This window comes from Panthera onca, chromosome A1, assembly GCF_046562875.1.
Source record: "Panthera onca isolate mPanOnc1 chromosome A1, mPanOnc1 haplotype 2, whole genome shotgun sequence".
Lineage (NCBI taxonomy): Eukaryota > Metazoa > Chordata > Mammalia > Carnivora > Felidae > Panthera > Panthera onca.
This window is the reverse complement of record NC_138339.1, coordinates 62,723,076-62,748,296: the sequence shown is the minus strand read 5'-3', so window position 1 is coordinate 62,748,296 and position 25,221 is coordinate 62,723,076. Positions and strand designations below refer to the sequence as shown.

At 51.7% G+C, this 25,221-nt stretch overlaps 1 protein-coding gene across 1 annotated transcript in view; it reads right to left on the bottom strand.

Moving 5' to 3' along the window:
• The window catches only part of ERGIC1 (endoplasmic reticulum-golgi intermediate compartment 1), a 103,228-nt gene extending 79,526 nt beyond the window's left edge, over positions 1-23,702 (bottom strand). Inside the window, exon 1 of the mRNA XM_078446878.1 lies at positions 23,572-23,702. Coding sequence (XP_078303004.1) covers positions 23,572-23,591 — 20 coding nt within the window. The 5' untranslated portion in view covers positions 23,592-23,702. The remainder of the gene's footprint in view (positions 1-23,571) is intronic.
• Between the last annotated feature and the right edge of the window lie 1,519 nt (positions 23,703-25,221).

Sequence of the window (25,221 nt, the reverse complement as noted above, 5' to 3'; positions counted from 1 at the left end):
AAAATGCACATGTAAGGGGACTGGTATTTACAGGGAACAGCCCTGCCTCCACCCAAGGCCTGAGAGGATGGACTCGGGGAGGGGACAGAGGGGAGCATGCAGGGGAGCAGAGCTCTCCCCAGTAAGGCCACCCACTGCCCACCTGGGCCTGGGGACTCCTGAGAATCTGAAAGTGAGCTTGGACCAGGTGGTATAAGGAGAAGGCAACGTGAACCTCACAAGTCATGCCCTCAGAGCACGTTCCTCCCCGCCATAGGCCTCGTGGCTACATACGGAACTTCTTACCAGGCGTTACCCGTCCGAAGTGCTTCAGAGCACGGGCGTGCTCTCCCTGCTGTTACCTACAGGGTAGGAGAGCTCGGACTGTGGCCCTAAATACCTGGCAGGTAGGTGCCTCAGGATCACAGATGCCCAACCCTGTTTTCTTTCTTTGGACAACAGGGCACTCCCACACCTGCCCGCAGAGTGCTGGGAAGCTTAGCTGAGATTACAAATTTGGACCCGGGCATACAGTAGGGTCTAAGTAAACAGCCTTTTCCTGGGTTCATCAGGAGCGACCTACATTATAATCATCATGGACACGTGGCACCCGGAGATTGAGCAAAGGCTCCATCCTACTCCCAAGCTTCTGGGACACACAACTCTAGCGTCTGTGACGTACCTGTGTATCAGCACAAGGCTTCTGCCTTGATGACACCAGCTGAGCTGCTCCTCTAGTGGGTGATTAAAGTGATTAAGGAAGGACCTGGGATGTGCGATGGCACAGACCGCCACCACCCTCACTTGAACACTGCAGAAGGATCTTAACTGCTCTGCTCCTCCCTTTCAGTCCAGGCTGAGCTTTCCACCAAGATTTTAAAATCCGTCACAGGCTGAAGCCTTCTCAGGCTGAAGGACACATTCCCAACCATGCCCGACAAGGCCCTCATGGCCCGGCCCAGCTGACACCTCCAGCCTGGCACTCCCTAGTCCTCTGTCCCACAGCTATTTCCACTGGCCACAGGGTTAGTTACCTCTCTGCCTCAAGCCTTTGCCCATGCTGTTCCCTCTACCTGGGCCTCCCTCCCTTTCATCCCTAACTCAGTGAACCCTAAGCATCTTTCAGAGCACCACTCAGTCACTGCAGTGAGGTTTCCCTGGTCCCTAGAAGGACTCCGGTCCTAGAGCCTTCTGTGTTGTCCTACACAGCCCTCATATCAACTGAGAACTACAAACTTAATCGGATGTTTGACTTAATTGTTGAAACTGAAGACTCCGTGATGGCAGGGGCTATGTGCCTCTGGCTCACCGCTGGACTTCTAGTGCTCAGTGCAATGACCAGCATGAATATTTGCAAATAAATGAGTGAATGAATGAATCAATGAATGACCAGAGAGCCTTGGGGGATGAAAAAGGAAGTAAAGCTGAAAGCAGACCAAGAGGCATAGATTTGATTATTCCTGCTCGAGGAACCCTGATGGGAAGGAGGAAGCCCAGTCATGTGCAAGACAGCCGGGCTCACAAGACCCCAGGAGGAGAGGGTCAGTCACCTGGTGGCCAGGGAGAATTCATGTACATGATCTCATTCTGCCTCACACAATGCTGGGGTAGGGCACTATTATTAGCCCATTGTTACAGACGAGGAAACTGAGTCCCAGGGGGATGATGGACCTATCTGGGGTCCCACAGCTGGGAGGGGGTGGGGCCAGGGCTAGGACTGTTCACACAGGGCAGTGAGTTCTAGACTTAAGGGACAAAGTCTCTTACTCAAGGCATCCCTGCAAGTGAATGAAACAAATTGATTAGCATCTTCCCGAAACTGCTGGAACAGAAATGGTTACACCTGTACCCAGGCAGCATGGTAAGGGAGAAAAAACTGGATTGTTTTAGGCACATCAACCGAGAACCTACTCCTGCCAAGTCCAGGGCAGAGCCTCTCAGGTGCGTCAGCCGTGTGATCCTTAGCACTGGTGCTATCATCACGCCCATTTTACAGATGAGGACATGCCGCTGAAAGAAGCTCCTCTTATTCCCAGTTGCAGGTGCCTAAAACATCAAGGGAAGGTATTCCCTCCTCTGTGTTATCTTAACGAACTTCAGATACATCAACATGTTCCTAATGTCTACCAGTGGCCTTGGGGCCCCAATTCTATTTCCCAAAAAGCTTTTCAATTTTCTCAATCCCCCAACTGTGAATTTCCTGCGGTGGGATCTTCGGGGACGCCAACCCTCGGCTACAATTCCAGGGCTACACATACGTCTGCAGTGTGCTTTAGGCATTTTACATGCACGAATTCAGTGTCAAGTTGGCCTCCACACTCTGTCTTCTGTCTCCATGAGAGTGTGAATAATACGTAGTCATCCCATCAGGGAGCATACTCGCCTGACTTCCCTGGGAAACATACCAACCCATGCCAAACGGCTTTCAGTTCCCCTTCGTCCATGCCCTCGGGAGTTCTTACATTCACTTGATCCCTGTCTTTCTCCTAAGCACCGCCTCTGCTCAAGAACCTGCCATGGCTCCCCACAGTGTGATGTGAAACGTGCAGCCCCTGAGCCAGGTCCACAAACTAGGCCCACTTCACCTGCCTTTGTCACCACCACTCTTTCGGACACCACTGCCCCTGCCTCCCAATCTCTCATCAGGCTGCAGAGCCCCTCAGCTAGAATGCCATCCCTTCCCCCCCACTGATCTCCCCCTGCTCATCTCTCAAGTGTCCCTCCTCCAGGAAGCCCCCTAATTGTCTCCTGGCTTGCACATGTTCTGCCGTCGTCTTCTCTCATCAAGATTACCGCCTACACGGCCGCCACTCCCTCTCCAGGCTGTGTGAACAGAACCCACCTTTCCAACAGGACTCTGCTTCTTGTGAGCAGGGCTCAAGTCCACCCGCCTGGGCTGGCATTCCAGTCGCGTCTGAGCCTCTCTAGCCTAGCTGGTAACCCAGCCTCACCCTCCGTTCGGCCAGCCTCTCACAGAAATGACACACTGCCTACCCCCAGGGACATGATGGTGGGGGAGGTCACTGATGAGGCACCTGTCTTGTCTCTGGCCTCAAGTACCATCAAGTTGCCTCCTGCCAACAGGCCATGAACCAAGTCACAGGTCTATTGTCCTTTTTTTTTTTTTTTAAACTGAATAGGATGTGACTTACAATTTAATAAGCGACATTTGATTAGTTGAAGGTCAACATTTTCCAAACATCAAGTCCGTGTGGAAAATCTGAATCAAAGAGGCCTCTTGGCCGAGAGACCGAATGCCACAAGAGCTGGCAGCTGCTCGTGGGGCCCCTGCTGGGCTGCACCCAGGCCCGTCTGTACAGCACAGCCTTGCAGGCCGCCACACCACAAATCGAACTTGGCTCCCCCGCTCAAATTCGTCCTCACTGTGCTGAGGGGCAAGCACACGCACTCATCGGGGCCCGGATGCACTCTCTGGTTCACTGCATGCAGACACTTCACTCCCGCCCCTGCCTCTGGGCAGGACTGGACCCCTCGTGCCGGCATCTGCCTGACTCTGCTCATCACTAAGGTGATGGGGAGGCCCCCCTCCAGCCCTGCGAAAAGTTCCATCAGAATCCCCGGAGTCCCCTGGACGTTCTTGCTCAGAAAACTCTTGCTCATGTTAACTGTCCATCTGCCCTGCTGGAATGGAAGCTCCAGGACAGTAGGTGCCACGTCTGTGGTGTTTAGCTCGATATGCCAGCTCCAGCGTGATAGGAGGCTCACAGCAGGTGCCATGCTCCCTGGATCCAGACCAGGTACGGGAGGCAGAGGGGTGTGCTTCCCCTCCTGTCCCCACTGCCCTCTCGGAAACCAGCATCCCCATCTGTGCCCAGCAGTGTTTCCTGGTGTTCCGAGAAACACCACTCACGGGAGGGGGTGGGGAAGTGGGGTGACCTGTAACACCCCAGGTATTACACAGACAGAGTTTTTGTTTCTTAAATGGCTTTTGTAACAAATCACATATGGAATAACAACAAATGTGTCTTCACTGGACCCTAAGAGTGCCACACCACTGCTTCTAGAATTTTCACGTCACTAGAATTTCACCATTATATTCTCCCTACCTCACAGCTGAGGAAACTGAATCAACTGGGGCCAGGGCACAAACGTGGAGTTCCTGCGTGGGGTTCCACTGTCCTGATCACTACAAAGCCCCAGAGAGGCTGCTTAAAATACAGAGGCCAGGGCCCTGATGCCCCACATCACAATCTCCAGGTGGGGCCATAGGAATCCGAATTTTAACCAGCAAATTGCCCCCAGCCAGCTGGGCAGACTGTGATTCCTTGGGCCTCAATTTTCCCAACTGTGAAATGGGCAACTCCTTCCCTACAGGGCTACGATGGGGGACCAATGAGGGAAATGCTGGGTGTGTGTTCTAAAAACAGTGGAGAGGGGGTGCCCGGGTGACTCAGTCATTTAAGCGCCCAATCCAACTTCGGCTCAGGTCATGATCTCAGTCTTTGAGTTCGAGCCCCGTGTCGGACCCTGTGCTGAAAGCTTGGGGCCTGGAGCCTGCTTCAGATTCTGTGTCTCCCTCTCTCTCTGTCCCTTCCCAGCTCACGCTCTCTCAAAAATGAATAAATGTTAAAAAGAATTAAAATAAAGTAAAAAATAAATAAAAACAGTGGAGAGGAGCCTGGCAGGAGGTTCCACTGAGGAAGCAGCAGACCCAGGAGCCACTCACAAGTCACGACCTTGCTTGGTCCAGCTCACTTGATAGACATTCCTACATATGACAGCTTCTGCGCAATGTCCATCCAGGCGACACGCGCACATGGCAAACCAGTTAAGCAGGGTGGACACCAAGTCCACATCCCACACCCCCACACTCGGGAGCCCCACACTATGACACCAGCTGGGGCACTGATGGCCACCCCACGGGCCTTCAGAGCTGTCATTCAAACGCAGCTGCAATTTGAACTCTGCTCACTTGCCATGCGACACATTTGTTACTGTGCCTAGTACTGTCCTAGGTCTAGGGGACCCAGCAGCGACCACAGTACGGCAAGGCACTGGCAGCCTTGGGGGAGACTCAGAGACCAAGCTCTTAACCCCGGTCTCTGCTCTATCCCAAAAGGCCACTGGCTCCTTCCAAGGGAGACCTCCCTGCCTGGGTCCTTGGTGTCCGTTGTGGGCCTGAGGCCCACAGGAGGACCCTGGGCGGCGGTGGATGATACTGGCCAGCAGAAACCAGGTCTGCCGACACAGGGTACCTGGACAGAATGCACTAGCATTTTGGAAAATGAAAAGCCACCTCTGGGTCTCACTCTCCTCCTCTCTCCTCTTTCGGCATGGAGTGTCCTTAATAGAATCTTTAAGCCCTGGGCTCAAAAGCAGAGGTATGAGAAAACTCGGCCCCCAGCCCCAACAATGATGACAATACACCTGATTATTTGGCAATTTTGAGCAGGAGTAGACTCAATTACACTAGTCTCTGTTTGGAATTTCTAGGCACAGGACGATCTCCCCAGGAACCTTTCCAGACCATCTCCAGACCAACCAGAAAATTTTAGGCAAATCTCCTGTTTGGGGATGGAATTATTAGCCACTGACATTTAGAATGCTTACCAGCTGTCAGGGCATACATATGAATGACCCATCATTCTCGTTTTGCCAATCAGGAAAGTGAGGCACAGAGAGGTTTAGTAACTTGTGCAAAGTCACAGAGCTGACAAGTGGAACACTTGAACCCAGGCAGTCTTTCTCAGGAATCTGACTCTTCACCTCCATTTCTTCTCTATTAGGTTAAATCTAGTTGGCTTCTTGCAAGAATATCCTCACATTTCAGAGAGGTTCACAGGATGCCCGAAGCCCCGAACCCAACTCACCTCCCTGTCCAGGCCCTGGGCTCTGATCCCAGCTCATGCACCTCCCTACCCACTTATGGTCCCAGCACTCTGCCCAGCCCACCTTCTGCCTGTGGCCTGTTTCCTCCCAGACTGCTCTGTGCCCATAAGCTGGCCTATTAAGAACTAGGATGGAGGTCTCAAAAACTAAGGGGAGACTGCTGGGTACAAGGCAACAGGGAGTGGGGATGCATGCGGCCACTCCTTAGCGACAGCTACGTCTGCCACCTGGCCACTGAGGCCAGGGAGCCCCCACTTTTCTGGAGGCGATGATAAATCAGATTTTTATGTGAAATCTCCTAACTTGAAAATGCTGGCATTAAAGGGGCACCTGGGTGGCTCAGTCGGTTAAGTGTCCGACTCTTGGTTTCGGCTCAGGTCATGATCTCACGGTTTGTGGGATCAAGCCCCGTGTCAGGCTCTTGCTGTCAGCACACAGCCTGCTTGGAGTTCTCTCCCTGTCTCTACTGCTCCCCAGTTCGCATGCCAGCGTGCTCTCTCTCAAAACAAAATAAGTAAACTTAAAAAAAAATGCTGGCATTTAATTCAGTTTTTTAAAAGAACATGGGGATGAAGGAGTATCTGTGATGGGGCAGAATTCAACCCCCAGTGCTACCAGTTCAGTCTCTGCGTTAGCAAAGCAAGCCTGTCAGGAAGTTTCATAAATGGGGGAAGGAAAGACAGGGGCCATGACACTGAATTAGGACTTACTATGAGCCAGGAGCTGCTGGAGGGAGGTTCTCTCCTTAACTCTTCTCAGCAACCCTGGGGCGGGGGGTTGGGGGGGGGGGGGGGCGGTCAGGATTCATGTCCCCATTGTCAACCAGAAAGCAGGCTCAGAGAGATGAGGTGAGCTGCCCAAGGACACACACAGCGTGGGTGGACACGCCAGGATCCAAAGCCCAGCTGTCCCAGGTGCAGCATGCAACGGCAGTTCTAGAACAAGCTGAGTCCAGGGTGGCTGACTCGTCATGCTCCAGTGAGTACGGGACAGGCAGAGGTCCAAGTGGGGTGACGTGCCTGTGTGGCCCCGCTGCAAGGGGTCTGACCCAGGGCGGGGCAGAGGTGGGTGGGTGAGCCCTCTCGCACCTCCTTTGACTCAGGGTTAACTCAGCTCTGACAAACCACCTGGCTTTGAGTGTAACCCAGTTTTATAGCTTGGACAACCAAAGCTGAGTTGGAGAAAGTCGGGCAGGTCCATGAGTGAAACCAGCCCCCTGCCACCTGGCTTGCTCTCAGGGCCCCTCAGCTCTCAGACTCTTGGGTCCCCCCAACTCCAAAACCAAGGGGCTGGCTCCATCCATCTCGAGGACCTCCCAGCTCCCATAGTTACTGATTCTAATCAGCCTAGAACCTTAACACACACCACCGCTAGAGCAAATCACTTGACCTCAGTTGACGCGCCTGCAAAATGGGGAAGTAAAAGCCCCCGCTGCACGGGTTTCTTGTTAAGAAGTGAATAGGATAACCTATTTACGGCGTGTAGCACTGTGCCCCATGCCCAGGAGACACTCAGTAAGTTTACTTACTCAGTTTACGTCTACCATCACCTCACCCCTAGCTGTCTAGCACCTGCAGCTTCTCACTTCCCTCCTTCCAAAAACATCTGGCTGCAGAGAACAGCTTAGGTCTAGGTCTCTGTACCAGGGACAGAGGGGTCAAAACTCACGGTCGTGTCATTGGGAAGGGTCTGAGGGCTTAACTAGCACTCACCAAGATGCAAACACTCCTACAGCAAGCTAACAAAGATGGGATTCAAGTTCAGGAAAGCTGTGTTCCTGAGGCCCCTTTCCAGCTGTGTGAACCCTCTGAACCCCAGTGTCCTCATCTGCAGTGAAAACAATCATCTCCAGACCACGCTTCGTCGTCTAAGGTCTTTCTAAACTCTTAAGTCCCTGAATCAGAACAGTGAAGCCTTCCTCGGGCTTTTCCCAGCCTACCTGATGCTAAGAATCACTGAGGACACTTCGAAACTGTAGACTCTTAGGCTCCCTCTGGACCAGACAAGGCCATGGGTTGGGACACAGAGCTGAGGTGACTAGGGAAACCTGCCCATTCTAGACTGAAATTGAAAATGGACAAGCTGAGCCTCCAGGGTCAGGTATCTAACAGAAGCATCATTTTGGGAAGGTCAGAAAGGCTTGAGTTCAGTTACTTTGCTAGCTGTGTGAGTTTGGGCCAAGCCCTCAACCGTTCTGAGCCTGTTTGTTCAAAATGCGAACGATCAGGCTGAAGCCCCAAGCTGGGGTGAGCAAGGAAGGTCAGGTGTCCTCTCCCTCCCAACTTCCCCACCTCAGGTTCAGGGGGCTAACATGCCATTTCAAGCAAGTGAGCCAGTGAGGGCGGGGGATATCCAGCGGCCTCCCATTAGGACCGGCAGCCGGCCACCCATTCCCACTTTGGGCAGGGCCTGAGTAATGTGTGTCGTCCCCATTCCTCAGGACATTCGGAAGGGAACGTTTTCCATTCTCACTGCTAGAGTCCTTTCAGACACACTTACACCCTCAGGAGAAAACTAGAAACTTCTCCAAATGCAGAGATAAGGCAGCAAAGCACCCAATCCCAGTGGAGCTGGACCCCTCTGCCAAGTGCTGGGGGATGGGGAGCCTCACCTTGTTTGGGGTTCTGAGCTGTTTCATGGAAGGTATGAGGTGGTGAGAGCATGGGCCCCATCCCGAGACTTAAGATCTGACTCCAGTTGCACTGGCCCCCTCCTCCCTGCCTCTATTTCATTTGATAAATATTTTCTCAGTGCCTGCTGTGTGTAGACCCTGACCTCACCACCAGGACCCAGTGATGAGCAAACAGGTTTGGTCCCTGCTCTCAAGAGCTTAGACTCCATCCACACAGAATGTTAAATGACGAAGTGCACGCACAGATCATTACAACTGTGTTAAGTGATCTGAAGGACGTCTCCAGGTATGATAACAAGGTTCAGCCAGGGAAGGGGTGGGAGGCGACCCAAATCAGACTGAAGAGGCAGTCGAGGAGGATCATTGTGGAGGTAGAGTGCCAGATGGCCAAGCTAATCTGGTTAGTTCCTCCTCCACAAAGTCTCTACTGCCCCATCTACTTGTCCTGCCTTCTCAGTACTCCCCACAACGGAGAAGAACTTTTTATGCCATTGTCGTCTGCCCATATCCCCCCACTAGCCTGGAAGTGTTACGAAGGTAAAGACAAAGTCAGTCTTGTTTTCCCTGGAATCTTCCCCAATAAATCTTTAAATGAATGAATGAACAGATGGATGGATGGATGAATGAACCCCACTTCCCTGGGCCTCCACCTCCTCCTCTCTACTATGGGAATAACAATACCTTTTGGCCGCGTGCCTGGAGGCCCTGGGCACACTGCCTGTTCTCAATGGGCGGAGCTTGGTGTTGCTATAATTGAGGAGGGTGGGACATCAGGGGTGGGGAATTAGGAGAGGAAGCTGACACCTCTACTCTGTGAACAAATCACTCTGAGGACTCCGCCCCAGTCAAGAGGGCAAGACAACGTCAAACAGGCATGCCAGGACACACGGGGAGTCTTCCCTTCAACAGCACACAGCTAAGCAGTCCCCCAGGTGCCAGTACCAACTGATGCTGTCACCGGACAAATTTATTTCACCCACTGGGCCAGTGAGTGGGTGACGTTCCCAAACAGGCCCAGGCCGCCTTCTGATTTCCTGGCTCCTCAAAGCAGGCCTGGGAGGCTGGCACTCCTGTGCGAACACAGCCACGTGCACCAGGCAGGTGACAGAGAGCTGGGAGAGCAGCAGGAATACACAGAGCCCTGGCCCGGTACAGTCATACCTCTCAGAGGAATCCTTCCCTAACCAAGGATGGGAGCCAGGGACAGCGGAAGGAGCACTCAAATCTGCTGTATGGCCTTGGTGGCAGGGGGGGGGGGGGGGGGGGAGGGTTGGGGGGGATGGAGAGGGTCATGTCCTGCCCTGGGCATCAGTTTCCCCAGATCAAGGTGCAAACTGTAAAGTGGTAAGTGCTACGAGGTGAAAGGGTGCCTCTCATCCACCTTTCCCTGCACCAAGTTTTGGATTTGTACATATAGTGGGCTAGTTGTCCCCTAAGCCTGCATTCCCCGCCACGGGTGTGACCTAGGGTGATTTCAGATAACATTGGGGGGGGGGGGGAGGGGAGGGGAGACCTGGCAGTTAGGTGGCATTAGACTTCACAGTGTGGTTAATCCCTGCTGAGCGGTCATTTGAATATTCTGCGAACACTGAAGAGGTCTCGGGCGGTGCTATTCCATGGGCAGCCTCTCATCTTTCCGGCACTGGCCAGTATCCCTTTTCTAACAGACTCAACAATTTTGGCAGACACAAGGTAGTGAGAACGGGACAACCCAGCAATTATTTGTCTCTACTTATGGCAGGGGATACTGTTCTGCCATTTTCTTTTCTTTTCTTTTTTTTTTTTTAATGTTTTATTTATTTTTGACAGAGAGAGAGAGAGACAGAGCATGAGCGGGGGAGGGTCAGAGAGATAGGGAGACACAGAATCCGAAGCAGGCTCCAGGCTCTGAGCCATCAGCACAGAGCCTGATGCGGGGCTCGAGCACTCACAGACTGCGAGATCATGACCTGAGCCAAAGTCGAACGCTCAACCGACTGAGCCACCCAGGCGCCCCTGTTCTGCCATTTTCAAAGATGTTATAAAGCTACCTCTTATAAATAAGAATATTAAGTTAAAAAACTGAATACTTTCGAGAAACGTTAAGTAAATAATACATGTTGTTTAGGAATATGCCCCCAAATTATGGACCTGGGACCAGAATGGTGGAAGGCTGAGAAGTAGTAGCTGGAGTTACGGCCTCAGCCAGTGACAGGCACATCTAAGCCCACCCTTTTCTCTTCCTCCCAGCACCTCACCCACCTGGATCTCCTAACCATTCCCACAGCTATGTGGGTGCGGGTCCCCAGTTCAGGTGCCACCTCCACACCTTCCACCTAGCCCTCCACATCCTTCTCTCCCCTGTGCCAGGCCTGGGAGAGAATCCAACACACCCTTGGGGAAGACAGAGCCACAAGATGGAAGGAACCTGGGTCTCTGGGAACCTGTGAGGGGCAGAGCATCCCCAGCTACGCTGGGACTTTACATGAGTGAGAAATGAACTTCTGTTGCATTAAATCACTGTGATTTTCAGGTTGTTTATGGAGTGTAACTGACTCAGGCTGATATAAAGAAGCCATCTCTAGTCCAATCTCCTGACAACCTGGAAATCTTCTATGACAGTCTATTTCCTGGTGTTTTCCTGTAACAAATAATTACTGAGCACCTAACAGATGCCAGGGGTCTTAGGGGTTTTACAGAGACAAGCTCAATTAGGCCTCATGACAATCCTGGGAGCCGCACACTACTGATTATTTGCAGTTATGACTGATAACTTGCCTTGCAATGAGGCAAATGAGGCTCAGAGGTGTGAAGCATCTTGCCCAAAGTCAAACATGTAGGAAGCAGTGCAGCCGAAAATTGAACCCAGGACTGTTGGAAATAGACAAAGCCCTTCCTTTGCCACAATGCCATGTGCCTCTGCAAAGCGCATCACCCGGGGAATGCCATGTCCTATGTGCCAGTCCCTAGGCTGGGTCCTGCAGGAGAGAGCACAAGTGTGACACTGTCACAGCCTGCAGTCCTTTGAGCCAGAGAGGAAGGAGCAAGGGAGGCATGTAGCAGAGAACCAGAGGGTGAGAGAAGGGGCTGGTATGGTCAGGGAGGGCATCGCCACTCAGGAAGAAGAGGAAGGGCTTCCTGGAGGAGGTAGTGCTTAAGGCTGGCTGAGGGGGGTGGGTGAGATTTCAGCTGGTGGAGACAAATGGGGAGATGCTGTCTCATCCAAGCCAACAGCCACCTCCTGGATCCACAGGAATTGGCTCAGGACAAACCACCACCCTGTGTACTGTTAGGGGGCCTAGAAGACTGTGAGACAAGTCATTAAAACACCTCCCTGCACGGAATGAAATACTCCTAGTGCTTTCAAGCTTTCTCTTACAGGCCTCGTTCTTAGCTCTTCCTTCAAAGCTCCTGGGGTCTAAGGGAAAGAGTGGATCATGGTGTCAGACTGCTCCAAACCATGATGATACCTCTGACCTCCTCCAACGTGACAGGTGGTTCCCAATGCAGTGCCCTTCCCTACAGGGGGCCAACTCCACAGTGAGGAAGGTAGAGAAAAAGACTGCTGATCAAGAGGAACCTAGGGGGCTCAGTCGGCTGAGCGTCCGACTTCAGCTCAGGTCATGATCTTGCGGCTCATGAGCTCGAGCCCGGCATCGGGCTCTGTGCTGTCAGCTCGGAGCCTGGGGCCTGCTTTGGATTCTGGGTCTCCCTCTCTCCCCTATTCGTGTTCTGTCTCTCTGTCTCTCTCTCTCAAAAATAAATAAAACTTTTTTTTAAAAGAAAAAAAACAAAAAGAAAAACAACACAGGGGTGGCCTGGCAATGCTGCCTGACCCAGCTGAAGGCCAACACCCCCACTGACACCATGTGGCACCCCGGAAAGGATGCACTGAGAAAGGCACTCCACCCATAACCCACTCTGATCATAAGAACACATCAGACAAATCCAGACTGGAGGACATTCTTGAGGACACCTGGACAGTGCTCCTCAAGGCTGCCAAGGCCATGAAAGACAAGGACTGAGGAATTGTCTTCAACCATAGGAGATTGGGGAGATGTGACCACTGGATGCAACGTAGGATCTTGGATTGAATCCCAGCGCAATGAAAGGACATTAATAGAAAACAGGTGAAATCCAGATAAAGTTCAGATTTTAGTTAATAATGTACGGATATCAACTTTTTAGGCATAACAGATGTGGTAATGTTTGGTGTGAACCATGGGGAGAGCTGGATAGGGTATGTTTATGGGGGTCCATACTATGTTTACAAATTTTCTGGAAGTCTAAATTATTCCAAAATAAAACAGTGTGTTTAATTTAAAAGAGAAAGGGAAAAGCAAATGCCAGAACTAAAACAAGTCTCATGAGTTTGGGGGCTGGGGGGAGGATTTCTCTGTTTGGCCCAGTGCTACATCCCCAGCTTCTAGAACAGAGCCTGGCGCACAGTAGGGCCCCAATAAATATGTTCAATGAACAAGTGACTCCGCCTCTACAGTCCACTCCTGCCTCTGACAGGGGCTCCAGAGACCAGCTCCACTTGCTCCCCACAGGAAGGGCTGCACCCCTCTGCTTGGCTCCCCAGCAGCGGCTCACTGGTGGTAATCTCCTGCCCGCAGATGCATACGGTGACAGGAAATGATCACCCAGGTCCAGCCTCCTCTCCAGTGACCCGGAGCCCCTCCAAGGCTTCCAAAGAAATGAACTGTAAACACAACTAACTAGATGGCAGGAAACATCAGGTGTGTCCATGGAGAGGCCCCAAGAAATTCAAGAAACTCACCTTCAGGACACAGGAGGGTTGTTAAGAAAGCCAGCTCTAACACAGAGATGAGCTGTGTTACCCGCAGATTATGTGACCTTGGCCAAGTCCTGTCCCTTCTTTTTGCCCAGCATCCTCACCAGGCAAACGGGAATAATAAGCGGTTCTTCCTCGATGTGAGGATGAACTGAGGGCATCCAAGAAAGGCCTTTAGCCTGGCACTTGAAAAATGGGGACTACCATAGGGCACAGCTGTTACCACAGCACAGCCCTGGGAGGTCACGTGAAAGATACAGCCGGTGATCTGGAGCAAGTTGAGCTCTGGCCTGCCCTGGGACCACCGGAGGGGAAAGTCCAGGCCACAGGCGGAGCCAGCAGCATCGTCCCAGGACCATCCACTGGGGGGAAGCCCCGTGGTCCAAGGCTGCCTCTGCCCAAACCCATGGGTCCCTCACTTCTCTGCCTTGGGCTCCAAGGCCAGGTCCCATAGACCACCTCTGAGAGTCCGGGGGCTCTGCCCTAAGCCCTGTCCACCCAGCTAGTGCGTGGTCACACTGCTGTGTGTGACACACACAGGTTGCGTGCTGTCAGCCACAGGCCACTGTCGGCCCTAGGAAGGTGTGGATTTGGCCCAGTATCATGTTCAACAAAAATAAAACTGGAAATGCTTATGAGCCATTTTCCCACAACTTCTAAGATTTTCATCCTTTCCTGAGACACTGGGCAATGTGAGGAGCAAAGAACCCCAGAGCTACACTGGAGCTGCCCCTTCCTGATGGGAGGGCTGCTGTCCCGTGGGCCACAGTGCACAGCACATCACCCACCGAGCTACCTGCCTGGGCCCCGGAGGCTTCCGGGCATGCCACCAACCCCTTTCTCTCTCACCACAGGTCAATGCCTTGGTGTCTGGGGTCACCGTGTGGGTGCCACTGAGACAGGGGCAAGCTCTGGGTCAAATCACCCCAGGGGTTCTCACATGAGCGTGTCACTGGCCCTGAGGTTTCATGGTGTGCCCCCACCAGATGACCCTCTGCTGGGGTCTCCCAGGGCTTGGCGAGGAACGTGAGGACAGGGCTGCAGATGAGATCACGAGGAGGGAGACATGCTCCATTTTCTAGACACACTTGTCTCACGTTCCACACGAGTGCATCTTGTCCTCACGATCACCCTGCAAGGAAAGTGTGGGTGCTCTAGTTTGCAGAGGAGGAAAACTGAGGTTCATGGACGCCAAGTATCTCATCTAGGGTCCCCCAGCTAGTAAACGCGGGAAAGGCATTCAAATCCAGACAGATCTGCCAAATGGACCCACCGTGGGCCGTCCTCAGAGGGACTCAGTGCAGAAAAACACTCTGCAGGGGCGGCCAGGGGCGGTGCACCATGGAGCACTTTCTCCTGAAGATGTGGAGACGCTATCCATGAAGATGTTCTTGGACCCAGAAAAACCTCAAAACAGGCCAAGTATCACCGGGGTCTCCCAAAGGTCTTAAGGGACATCTTGGCTAAATTCTACATGCCAATAACTGCTGGCATGGAAGTGAGACAGAAAAGAGGACAGAAGACCGAGGGGAGAACCATACAAATTAACAATGGCAAAGTATCAGCTAGGCAGGAAGGGCGGCATGTGGTGAAGTACCCTGGCTCTGGAATCAGACCCAAGTTCAAGTCCAATACTGTACTTCCTCAGCTGTGTGCCCTGGGCCAGTCATGTCCCAGCTGTGAGCTGTGGCTTCCTGTTTTAAAACTGAATAGGGGCACCTGGGTGGCTCAGTCGGTTGGGCGTCCGACTTCGGCTCAGGTCACGATCTCGTGGTCTGTGAGTTCGAGCCCCACGTCGGGCTCTGGGCTGATGGCTCAGAGCCTGGAGCCTGCTTCCGATTCTGTGTCTCCCTCTCTCTCTGCCCCTCCCCCATTCATGCTCTGTCTCTCTCTGTCTCAAAAATAAATAAAACGTTAAAAAAATAAAATAAAAAAAAAACTGAATAAAGATGGGGTGTCTGGGTGGCTCCATTTGGTTTTGGCTCAAGTTAGGATCCCAGGATCACAGAATCGAGCCCCACGTTGGGCTCTGTGCCAAGCATGGAACCTGCTTGAGATTCTCTCTCTCTTTCCCTCTGCTCCTCTCCCGATTGTGTGCACACTCTCTCCCTCAATTAATAAAAAAAAAAAGAAAGAAAAAAAAAGGATGCCTTGGTGGCTCAGTCAGTGTCCAACTCTTGATTTTGGCTCAGGTCATGATCTTGAGACTCATGAGATAGAGTCCCACATTGGGCTCTGTGTTGACAGCATGGAGCCTGGTTGGGATTCTCTCTCCGCACCCCTCCCTCTTTCTCCCTCTCTCTGTCCCCCACCACACATGCACGCTCTTTCTCTCAAAATAAATAAACCTGAAAAAAACCAAAGTGTGCAGTTCAATCGCTTTAAAAATAAATAAGTAAAAAATAAAACTGAATACAGGCAATAATTAACAGAGCAAAAAGGCAACTTTGTCACCAGGAGAACATTTGTGGGCCATAGATCTAAAAAAGGGGTTAATATCCAAAATACAGAAGAAACTCTTTCAACTCCTACAGCAAAACAAAACAGACAAATGAGCAAACAAATAACCTGACCTAAAAGCTGGGCAAAAAACTTAAATCAACGTTTCTTTCAAGAAGATATTCAAATGGGGAACAGGGTATATGAAGAGCTGCTCAACATCACTGAACATCAGGGAAATGCAAATCAAAACCACAACGAAATATCACCTCACACCTGTTAAGATGGCCATTGTCACACGGTAGGTGTTGGCAAGGATGTGGAGAAAAGGCAGCCCTCATGCACTATTGGTCGGAATGCAAACTGGGGCAGCCACTGGGGAAACAGTATGGAGACTCCTCAAAAAATTAAAAATAGAAATACCATAGGATCCAGTAATCCTGCGACTAGACTGGGTATTTACTCTAAAGAACTGAAATCAGGATCTTGAAGAGATGTCTGCACCCCCGTGCTCACTGTAGCGTTATTTACGGTAGCCAAGATGTGGAAACAACTTCAACTGTCCATAGACAGATGGACGGGTAAAGAAAATGTGGTATAGATGTACAGTGGAATATTATTCAGCCTTAAAATCCTGCCACATGCAACAATATGGATGAACCTTGAGGGTGTTACGCTAAGTGAAACAAGCTAGTTACGGAAGGACAGATAGACACGAATCCACTCACATGAGGTATGTGACACCATTAAACTTATAGAAATAGGCAGTAGAATGGTGGGTGCCAGGGCTGGGGAAAGGGAGAAACGGGGAGGTGTTCTTCAAGGGGTAGAAGGTCCCAGTCACATAAGATGAGTAAGTTCCAGAGGTCTGCTGAACAACACTGTGCCTATGGTTAACATTACTGCACACTTAAAAATTTGTTAAGAGGGTATATCTCACCTTAAGCATTCTTACCACATAATTTTCAAAAAACTGAATTAGTTGCATCCCATACAGTGATAGCATGCGCGTTTCCTAGGGTGACAGAACGGTTCTGTATCCACATGAGGGCAGGGGTGACTACATGATGTAAGGTCTTGAATTTCATAGAAGAGTACACAAAAAGAAAAGCCAGTTTTTCGGTATGTTAATTAAAAAAAGAAAATAAATTGCTAATAATACTAATAATTGTATCTCGTGGGGCCAGGGTGACCGAAGTCCAGTGACGGGCCCAGCAGAGTCCTCACCCATCACAAGCTGAGGAACCGTCAGGCACAGCTAGTGAAATTAGCATTGCCTCCTTTCCTCCTCCAAAGAGATTCTAGCCCCTAGCCTCGAATGCAAGAGAGAAAAGCTAATGCCATGGAGGGGCTGCCACAACATCAGGACCCAATGTTTCAGGGATTGTGACTGTACTTTGGTTTCATGATGGCCAGGCCTCTCGTCTCCAATAGGGTTTCCACCTTTTGGAGAGACAGAACATTTGATCCATTTCAAATGGATCTTGCTTCCTGTCCAGCTGTGCTGCCCAGTAGGCTGTAGGAGGGAGGAGCTCAAGGGGAGGACTACAGTATCAGGGGTACGCTGGTCCCCAGGGCCCCTTGATCCACCGGCTGTGGGATCCATCATCTCTGAGGTCGATTTCCCCGGACGGAAATCAGGCATAATAACGCTTCTGCCTCAGGGAGAGTAGATTTGCAAAGCACCTATGTATCCCCTAGCTCTCGACAGTACGGGGAACCTTGAGTTTCTCCTGCCTCTCCCAATGGACAAGATTTTTTAAAACAAATACATGCTAGTGTTAGAGGGTTTTTTCCTGTCCTATACTTTTCCTGCATATACAACCAATGTAATTAAGCTAACAGACCTGAATGTTCAAGTGGACAAGAGACAATTAGGCTAATTACTACTTCCTTAAAGGATCAGTTAGGGCTGTCTCCCACACTATCTTTGAGAAAGGGTACTGGGTGCCCCATGAACAACACGGTGGCTTGGACAATCAATTTGGCAAAAGCTGCGCTGAACCAAGTGACTTGGTCTCCCCTCACTCAGGATTTCTTAGCATCTTTAGAAAGGTACATGCGTGTTGTGAGTCCACAGGCGGGGGGCACAGTACGGAGCACTGACTGAGAGGGGCTGTGTCAAGTCAGGCATCCAGAGCAGGGCTTTGGCAACCTTACCACACATCCAAAGCACCTGGGGGTCTTATTAAACCACAGATGCACATTCGGGGTGGGCACTGAGATTCTGCGTTTCCCACAGGCTCCTGGGTGACGCTGAAGCTGCTGGTCTGGGGACCACACTCTCAAGAGCAAGGACATCAGTGGAAAAGTAAGACCACTTATTGACCACTTTACTGGTGAGGAACAGTCCCAACATAGGGAAGTGACTTGCTGAAGGTCACATAGAAGTGACAGGTGGGACTAGATGCGCTCCCCAGCCTTCCCTCCAAGTACCTACTCCACCCTCTGGCTGCCCTACAGCTCTTGGCCCTGCTCCCCACTAGTTCTCTGATTCTGAGCAATTTTCCTAGTCTCGGTTGTGCGCTGGAGTCATGTGAGGGTCTTTAAACTATACAAATGCCTGGGCCCCTCCCCCTCAGATCCTGATTATTGGGTCTGAAGTGTAGCCTGAGTTGGGGAATTGTTTTAAACTCTGCCAGTGATTCTAATGCAGAGCCAGTGTCGAGGATCACTGAGGCAGAGGTGAGCATCACCCCAAATGCCCTCCTCACGCCCTGCCTGCCCCTCTAATGCCTGATGTAAACAGCCCAGCAGCAACTCCAAGACAAAACGTGAAAGGATTACCAGATGGGAAGTGGCACTTAATGAGGCCACAGCTGGCTAAAGCCCCGTCTCAAGACATTAGGTATCATAGTCAGGAATCCAAACTGCCTTGAGAGGACAGATTTTTCCATCTTAGCCTATGTCCAGGTGAGCAGGTAAACTGATGTTCTATGCTTTAAAGCCCCAGTGGCCAAAGTGGGAAAATCTGGACCCTCCAGAGTGAGATGCTCTAAGTTAGTGCAAGACCCTTTAACTGGCAACTTTAAAGACAATTTCCAAATCAGGTGTCAGACCAAATGAGGCTGGTAAAAAAAAAGGGGGGGGGGATGGGGGGAGAAGCTAGTGACTTTAAGCTTTTTAATAAGCACTGTAGGGAAAGAATTAGAGATGAGAAACCCAATGAATCCAGTTAAAGGAGATATCCATTCTCTCTGCGCTTGGTGAACGGAAGGGGAAAAGCTTGAGAGAGGAGCCTACAGCATACAAGTGGGGCTCTGGAGCCCGACGGCAGCATTCCACCCCGAGCATCTTCTGCTGACCCACATTGTTCCTGAACTCTGCTGCACCTCAAGTGGCTTAGCTGTAAAGTGGGACAGCAACGGGGTCTGCCTTGTAGGGGTGCTGTGGGATTAAATGAGTGGATGCACATAAGATCCTTAACAACAGTGTCAGGCACTAGGAACTGCTCCATAAACACAAAACACTGGCTTGATTTTCACATCGTTTTTTCTCTGGTCTAATCATTTCCCTTTTGACCTCATTTTTAAGCCTGTATGTATGTGTGTGTGTGTGTGTGTGTGTGTGTATCCTTTTAATTTACTTTTGAGAGAGAGACAGAGAGAGAGAGAGAGCATGCCCGTGAGCGGGACAGGGGCAGGGAGAGTGGGAGACAGAATTCCAAGAAGGCTTCACACTGTCAGCACAGAGCCTGACGCCAGGCTGGAACTCATGAACTGTGAGATCATGACCTGAGCCTAAACCAAGAGTCAGAGGCTTAACCGACTGAGCCAGCCAGGCACCCCAGCCCATTTATATTCTTTAAAAATTGATGTAAAGTATGTTTCTGTCAGTTTCCTCGAGTAATTTCTGGAATGAGGCAGGATAAAAATACAGACACTCATGATAACTACTATATGCTGAGTGTTAACTACGTGCTCAGAGCCCCCTGTGGCGGCTGGGGCTTAGCTTGGTATGGGGAGTGAGGAGGGCTCAGGGTCTGCAGGGCCCCACTCAGACAAAGCCACATGAGGAGCTAAGGAATTCATACTTGATCCTCAGAGCAACGGGCCTTGTTTGAAGGTTGAAACCAGGACATGAGAAAATCAGGTTAACTGTGGAAAGCTCACTGTAAAAAAAAAAAAAAAAAAAAAAAAAAAAAGTCAACTTTGGGAAGCTCATTCAGGGTTCCTGAGGAAGTCTGGGGTCTCCTGGAGGGATGCCAAGGTAGGAGGCAATGGAGGCCAAACCAAGGCACTGCAGCAGGGCTGGCTGGCATCATGGGCGTGTGACCTACACAGTCACATAGGGTCCCATGCTCCGAGGGGTCCACGCTTATTTTAATGTTCTGCTGTGGCTGTCCTGAAATTCTCAATACGTTTCCAACAAGAGGTTATGCCATTTTCATTTTGCACAGGGTCCCACAGTTTATGTAGCTGGCCCTACCTTGCAGGGATACTTCGTTTGTCCCTACGTCTACACTACCAGGTGAGGCAGTGAAGGTTACTTGTCTTTAAAATGAAGAAGCGGAGGCTCTGAGAAGGTAAACCGGCCCACGGCATAGCTGGTCAGTGACAGGGCAGCAGCATACCCAGGTCTTGGGGTTTCAACTTGGGGGCCTCCACTGTGGGAAAGTGGCCACCTCTGCCTCTCAGAAAGCAGTGCTCAGGCTCGTCCGGGCCTGGGCTGCAGGAACTGCCTTCCACCCCCACCCAAGGCTGAGCTGACCCCTGCCAGCCGGAACTGGGTATGGTCAGAGCCAACGCCCACGGATCTGGGTCCACAAGGCCAGTTCCACAACAGCAACGGGCCAGCGATTAATGAAACAATTCACCAGGAGCAAAGCAAACACAAGTAATCTTTGCAGTCCCAGGATCCCTCCTCTCCCAACCCCCAAAACCAATTTAGAGCCAATTCAAGGAAGGAAGGGGGAGAAAATTCTCCACCAATAGCTCAAAATCCGCCTAGTAAAGAGTTGACATATCAAAGCACACCATGTCTTTGGCTTCCTTGACAGACTCTGAGAGGCATTTCCAAGGATGAGTTTGGCCCAGGTGCTGTTCCAGGCACTGGAGTTACAACAGAGAATAAAACAGATAAAAATCTTTGCCCTAAGGAGCTCATATTTTAATGGCAGGGAGAGAGAGAATAAGCATAATAATTAAGTGAATTATACAGTGTTAGGACATATAGGTGCTTACATGAAATAACACAAATGATGAAAATAGCGGCCAAAATTTATTGGGTGCTTACTCTGTGTCTAAATGCTTTACACACATTGACTCATTTAATCCTCTCAACAACGGATATTGTTCTCATGCCCATTTCACAGACAGAATACACAGGAGGTAAGTTGTGCAAGGTCCCACATGCAATAAGAAAACAAGAGTACTGATAAGAAAGGGCAGGAGACTGCCATTCCCCCCAGCCTCTTCCTGATTCTGGTTGGTTTTAAGGCACCACAGCAGGCAGGAAGCCTGGATTTCTTCCAGGCCTTGAACTGGGAGAGGGGGTCCAATCACAGGGCCCCTTTCTACTCCCCCACAGTTCTTAAGAGATCTAACAGGGCTGTGGGACCCTCCAAGCACTCCCTTTTCTCCCAGAGCTAAGGCTTTGGAGCTAACAGCCCAGAGTGCAAATCCCAACTCCACCAGCTCACCAGTATATGGCCCTGGGCAAACAGCTTCTACCTGGCAGCCTCCCTTTCCTTTGATTTAAAATGAAGATGAAAACTCCCTCTCACAGGTGACAAGGGAACAGACATCAAGTCTGGACCCTGCAGTGCCTATACAGGGGTAGATGCCCCAAGCATCCTGGTTCATAACATGCCCCCACTCCTGGGCCCCACAATGCTCTCCTCTTTTCTCTCCAGTGCTGAGAGGGCATGGCCACATGTCACCCAGCTCTGTACTGTGGGCCACGTGGCAGAGGGCTGAGCACGGTAAACATCTGATGAACACTGAAGAGGAAGAAGGTATGTGGGGTGGTGGAACCTTCCTTAGAAACTGAGCCCTGGAGTTAATGGATCTTAAAAAGTGCGGGTTGCTAGGCAGAAATGTCTTGTCCTCCAAAGTGCAAATGCAAAGTGGTGAAATCTATTCTCAACATTCTGTGGTAAGCCCAAGCCCTCAAGAAAACTTATTACAACACCTCATTTAGCTGGGGTCCCCGTGGCACCGGGGCACTCCAAATCTCCAACTCAAGGGGCACCAGGTCAGAAGCTGTTAGTGACCTGGGACCCTGGCCCACCCTTCAGGCTAGTTCTCATGAGGTCCAAGGCAAGACCCTCAACCTGGAGCCTCAACTTCCTTCTTTTAAGATAAGGGGCTAGGTACAGAGTGACAGGATTAAGTGACCCAAAGCAGTGATTTATCCAACAAAGTCAAAATCACCGGAACCTACTAAATCACATGGGGACGGGGGAGGGTGTGTGTGGGAAGGTCAGGAATCTTTATTATCAAAGGACTGACCCTGAATTCCATCAGAGGGACTTTCTTTGTTTGAAACCGCCCTGGGTCTGCAAGCATTTGTCTGAGACCCTAGTGCGAACCTCTAGGCTTCATGGAAGGGGCAGGAAGCTGGCAGATGTTTTCTAGATGGCATCGGTGCCCAGGACAGGCTAGAGTACCACAACAGCCAATGCATAAGGGTCACCGCCAGGCTTTTCCTTCTGGGAAGACTGTCACTTTACCCTGATTTCACTCACACCTGTAGGAAGGGAAAGGGCAGGTGAGGAGGGAGACAGTTCCCTCCTGCGAGGCATTAGAATCCCTATTTGTGGATGAAGAAATGACCTCATGGAGAAGATCCTCATCTACTAACATCCTCCTCCTGGGCTCTAAACCCTACAGCAGGCTCTGACTTAAGCGCTTCTCATGCATTCAGTCCTCGCAGGTGAGGACCTTATTTTAGCCCCAGTCTGCAGGTGGTAAATTTTAGAGATACTGAGAGGGTTCAGACACTCGTCCAAGTTATCCCACCACAGAGCCAAGGGGAGGTCTGAATCCAGAGCCTTCGCCCCTAACTTCTAGAATATACGGAGCTGCTCAGTGGAGGGAGCAGAGCCAGGATTCTAATCCAGCTCTTCTCCTACACTAAAGTCCTGCCATTTTCCTGGCCAAACCCCCCAAAGTGTGTCTGCCTCAGGCCAGGGCATTCCCTGGGGCTCCATACCTCAAGGGAAAGCCTGGTTGGAGACCTCTTCCGAGGCAGGCTTCCAGAAGGCCTAACCCAGCACAACGTGGACCATGAGGCAGCTGGACCCTACAAAGAACCCATTGTAGTGACTGCAGAAAGCCCAGGCCAGACCAGGCTGGGTCCTCTGGGGAGCCCTGCCCATGACTCCTGGCCTCCTCCCCTTCCCATGGTGCCCCCATACCCAGAGAACAGGACCCGGACTGGCAGAGGCCTCCTGTGTTGCCCAGGCTGGGGCAGCCTCAGACTATGGAAACCTAAAACCCTCCAGCTGCTGCCAGGCGGTATGGGGCTGCAGACCCCTGTGGACTCACTGGAGGTGCCCCGGACGCACCTGTCAGCAGGGGCAGGGGCCACGAAAAGACTCCACGGACGGACGGCAGGAGGGGAAGAGCTCGTTTGTTCCCATCGGGGGTAGGGAGTTAATCTGTTTCCCAGAATGGGGGTGGAGATGCGCGTTTGAGTGGTGTGGGGCCAGGCTGAGGAGGGGGCTCGGCGGAGGGGAGGGATGGGCGGCCCGGAGGTGGATGGCTTTGCCAGCCGCTGCACCGGGGGGCCCTCCGCGGTTCCGGCCGGCTTTGTGTGCTGCAGGGGTCCCGCCCCAGGTCCCCGAGGGCCTGCCGAGGCATGCACAGGGCTGGGGGCCGCTTCTGCGTGCCGGCAAGAGGGGTCCGCGTCGTGCCCGGGCACCCCCTGTGTCCGCGGTCGCCACACTCACCTCCTGAAGTCAAAGGGCATCGTGCCGCCGCTGCCGGGGGTGGGAGCGCTGCAGGCCAGGTGGGCCGCGGCGCCGCGTGGGTCCCAGCCCGCTGCCAACGCCTCCTCCGGCTGCCCCGCCCCCGCGGGCCGCCCACCGCCCCAGACACCCGCCGCTTGCCTCCCGCCGCCGGGAAGTGACGCTCCGCGCAGCCCATTGGGCGCTGTCCGCCGCCCCCCACCGCCCCTTCCGCCGCCCGGTTAAAGGGGCCCGCGGGCGCGTAGGGGGAGGGGCCGACCTTTTGGGGCCGGGGCAGGGAACCCACAGAGACGCGTTTCTTCCTTCGAAGCCCCCACTGTGTTTTCCTTCACTTTCTCTCTGTGGCCTCGGGCAAACCTCAGCCTCTCAGAGCCCTGTTGCATTTGCAAAACGGTTTCCTTGAGTTGTAAGGATTAAATTGAATGAATGATCCAGATTTGGGTCGCGCACAGCGTCTAGCTCTGTGACAGGAGGAGATAAGGCAATCCTAGATTTATAAAGTGAACCCACCATCTGTTTCCCTGCTGTGCCTCTCTGGGAAAGACACTTGGCATCTCTGAGCCCCCACCCTTTCCACGTATGCACAAAGAGACTGATGGCATTTGAGGGGCATTTTCCTGGGGGTCAGATAAGAAAGTTGGGAGACTGGCTTAGTGCAGTGCCTGGCACATGATATGGGCACAATCACCCGAAGTGACTGTGGTGGACCAGATAGCTGCCTCTGCCTGCACCTTCTGTTTATGGTTCATTCCAACGGTATTCATTGAGAGCCGGCTGTGAGCCAGGTCCATACAGGACATGCTGGTTGTCTTAGGCAGAGCGAGATTTGCCCAAGTCTGTGACCTGGCCCAGGGCAGACCTCTCTGAGCCTCAATTTCATCCTGCAAAATTCACACATAGTCAGCACCTCCCTCCAGGATTGGTGGATTAGAAGTGTTGATAGTTGAGGTAACACAAGACTGGTGTAGAGGAAACTAATTCCGAACTTCCCCTGGGGTTCTATTGCTGGCCCCACCTCCAAGGTTTCAGTCATAGGGCTTGAAAAATCCCAGGGGAGGAAGGTGGGGGCTCGTGTTCTAAAAGCAGGACCAGAGGGCAGTTTCCTCATCTATAAAAAGAGGTAAATCATGGTACCTGGTTCCTCTGGGAGGATTCAGAATGCACTGTGACAGCACTATGGGTGGGGGGTGAACCAAAATCTTCCCCTGGAGCATACAGTACAGCCTGACCAGTTATCTCTTCCTCCCTCTGACCTCCAGCATTACCTTCCTTCCTTCCTTCCTTCCTTCCTTCCTTCCTTTTTCTTTCTTTCTTTCTTTCTTTCTTTCTTTCTTTCTTTCTCTCTCTCTTTTCTTTCTTTCTTCTCTTTCTTTCTTTCTTTCTTTCTTTCTTTCTTTCTTTCTTTCTTTCTTTCTTTCTTTCTACAAGTGGCCTGGCACTTTGAAGTGAAAGAAGGACATCAGCCCGAACTGGAAGTCTGGGGTAGCAAGAAAGGTGAAGGGGCCTTGAGTGGCCTGCCACGGGGCCACTCTACAAGTGGCCTGGCACTTTGAAGTGAGAGAAGGACATCAGCCTGAACTGGAAGTCTGGGGTAACAAGAAAGGTGAAGGGGCCTTGAGTGGCCTGCCACGG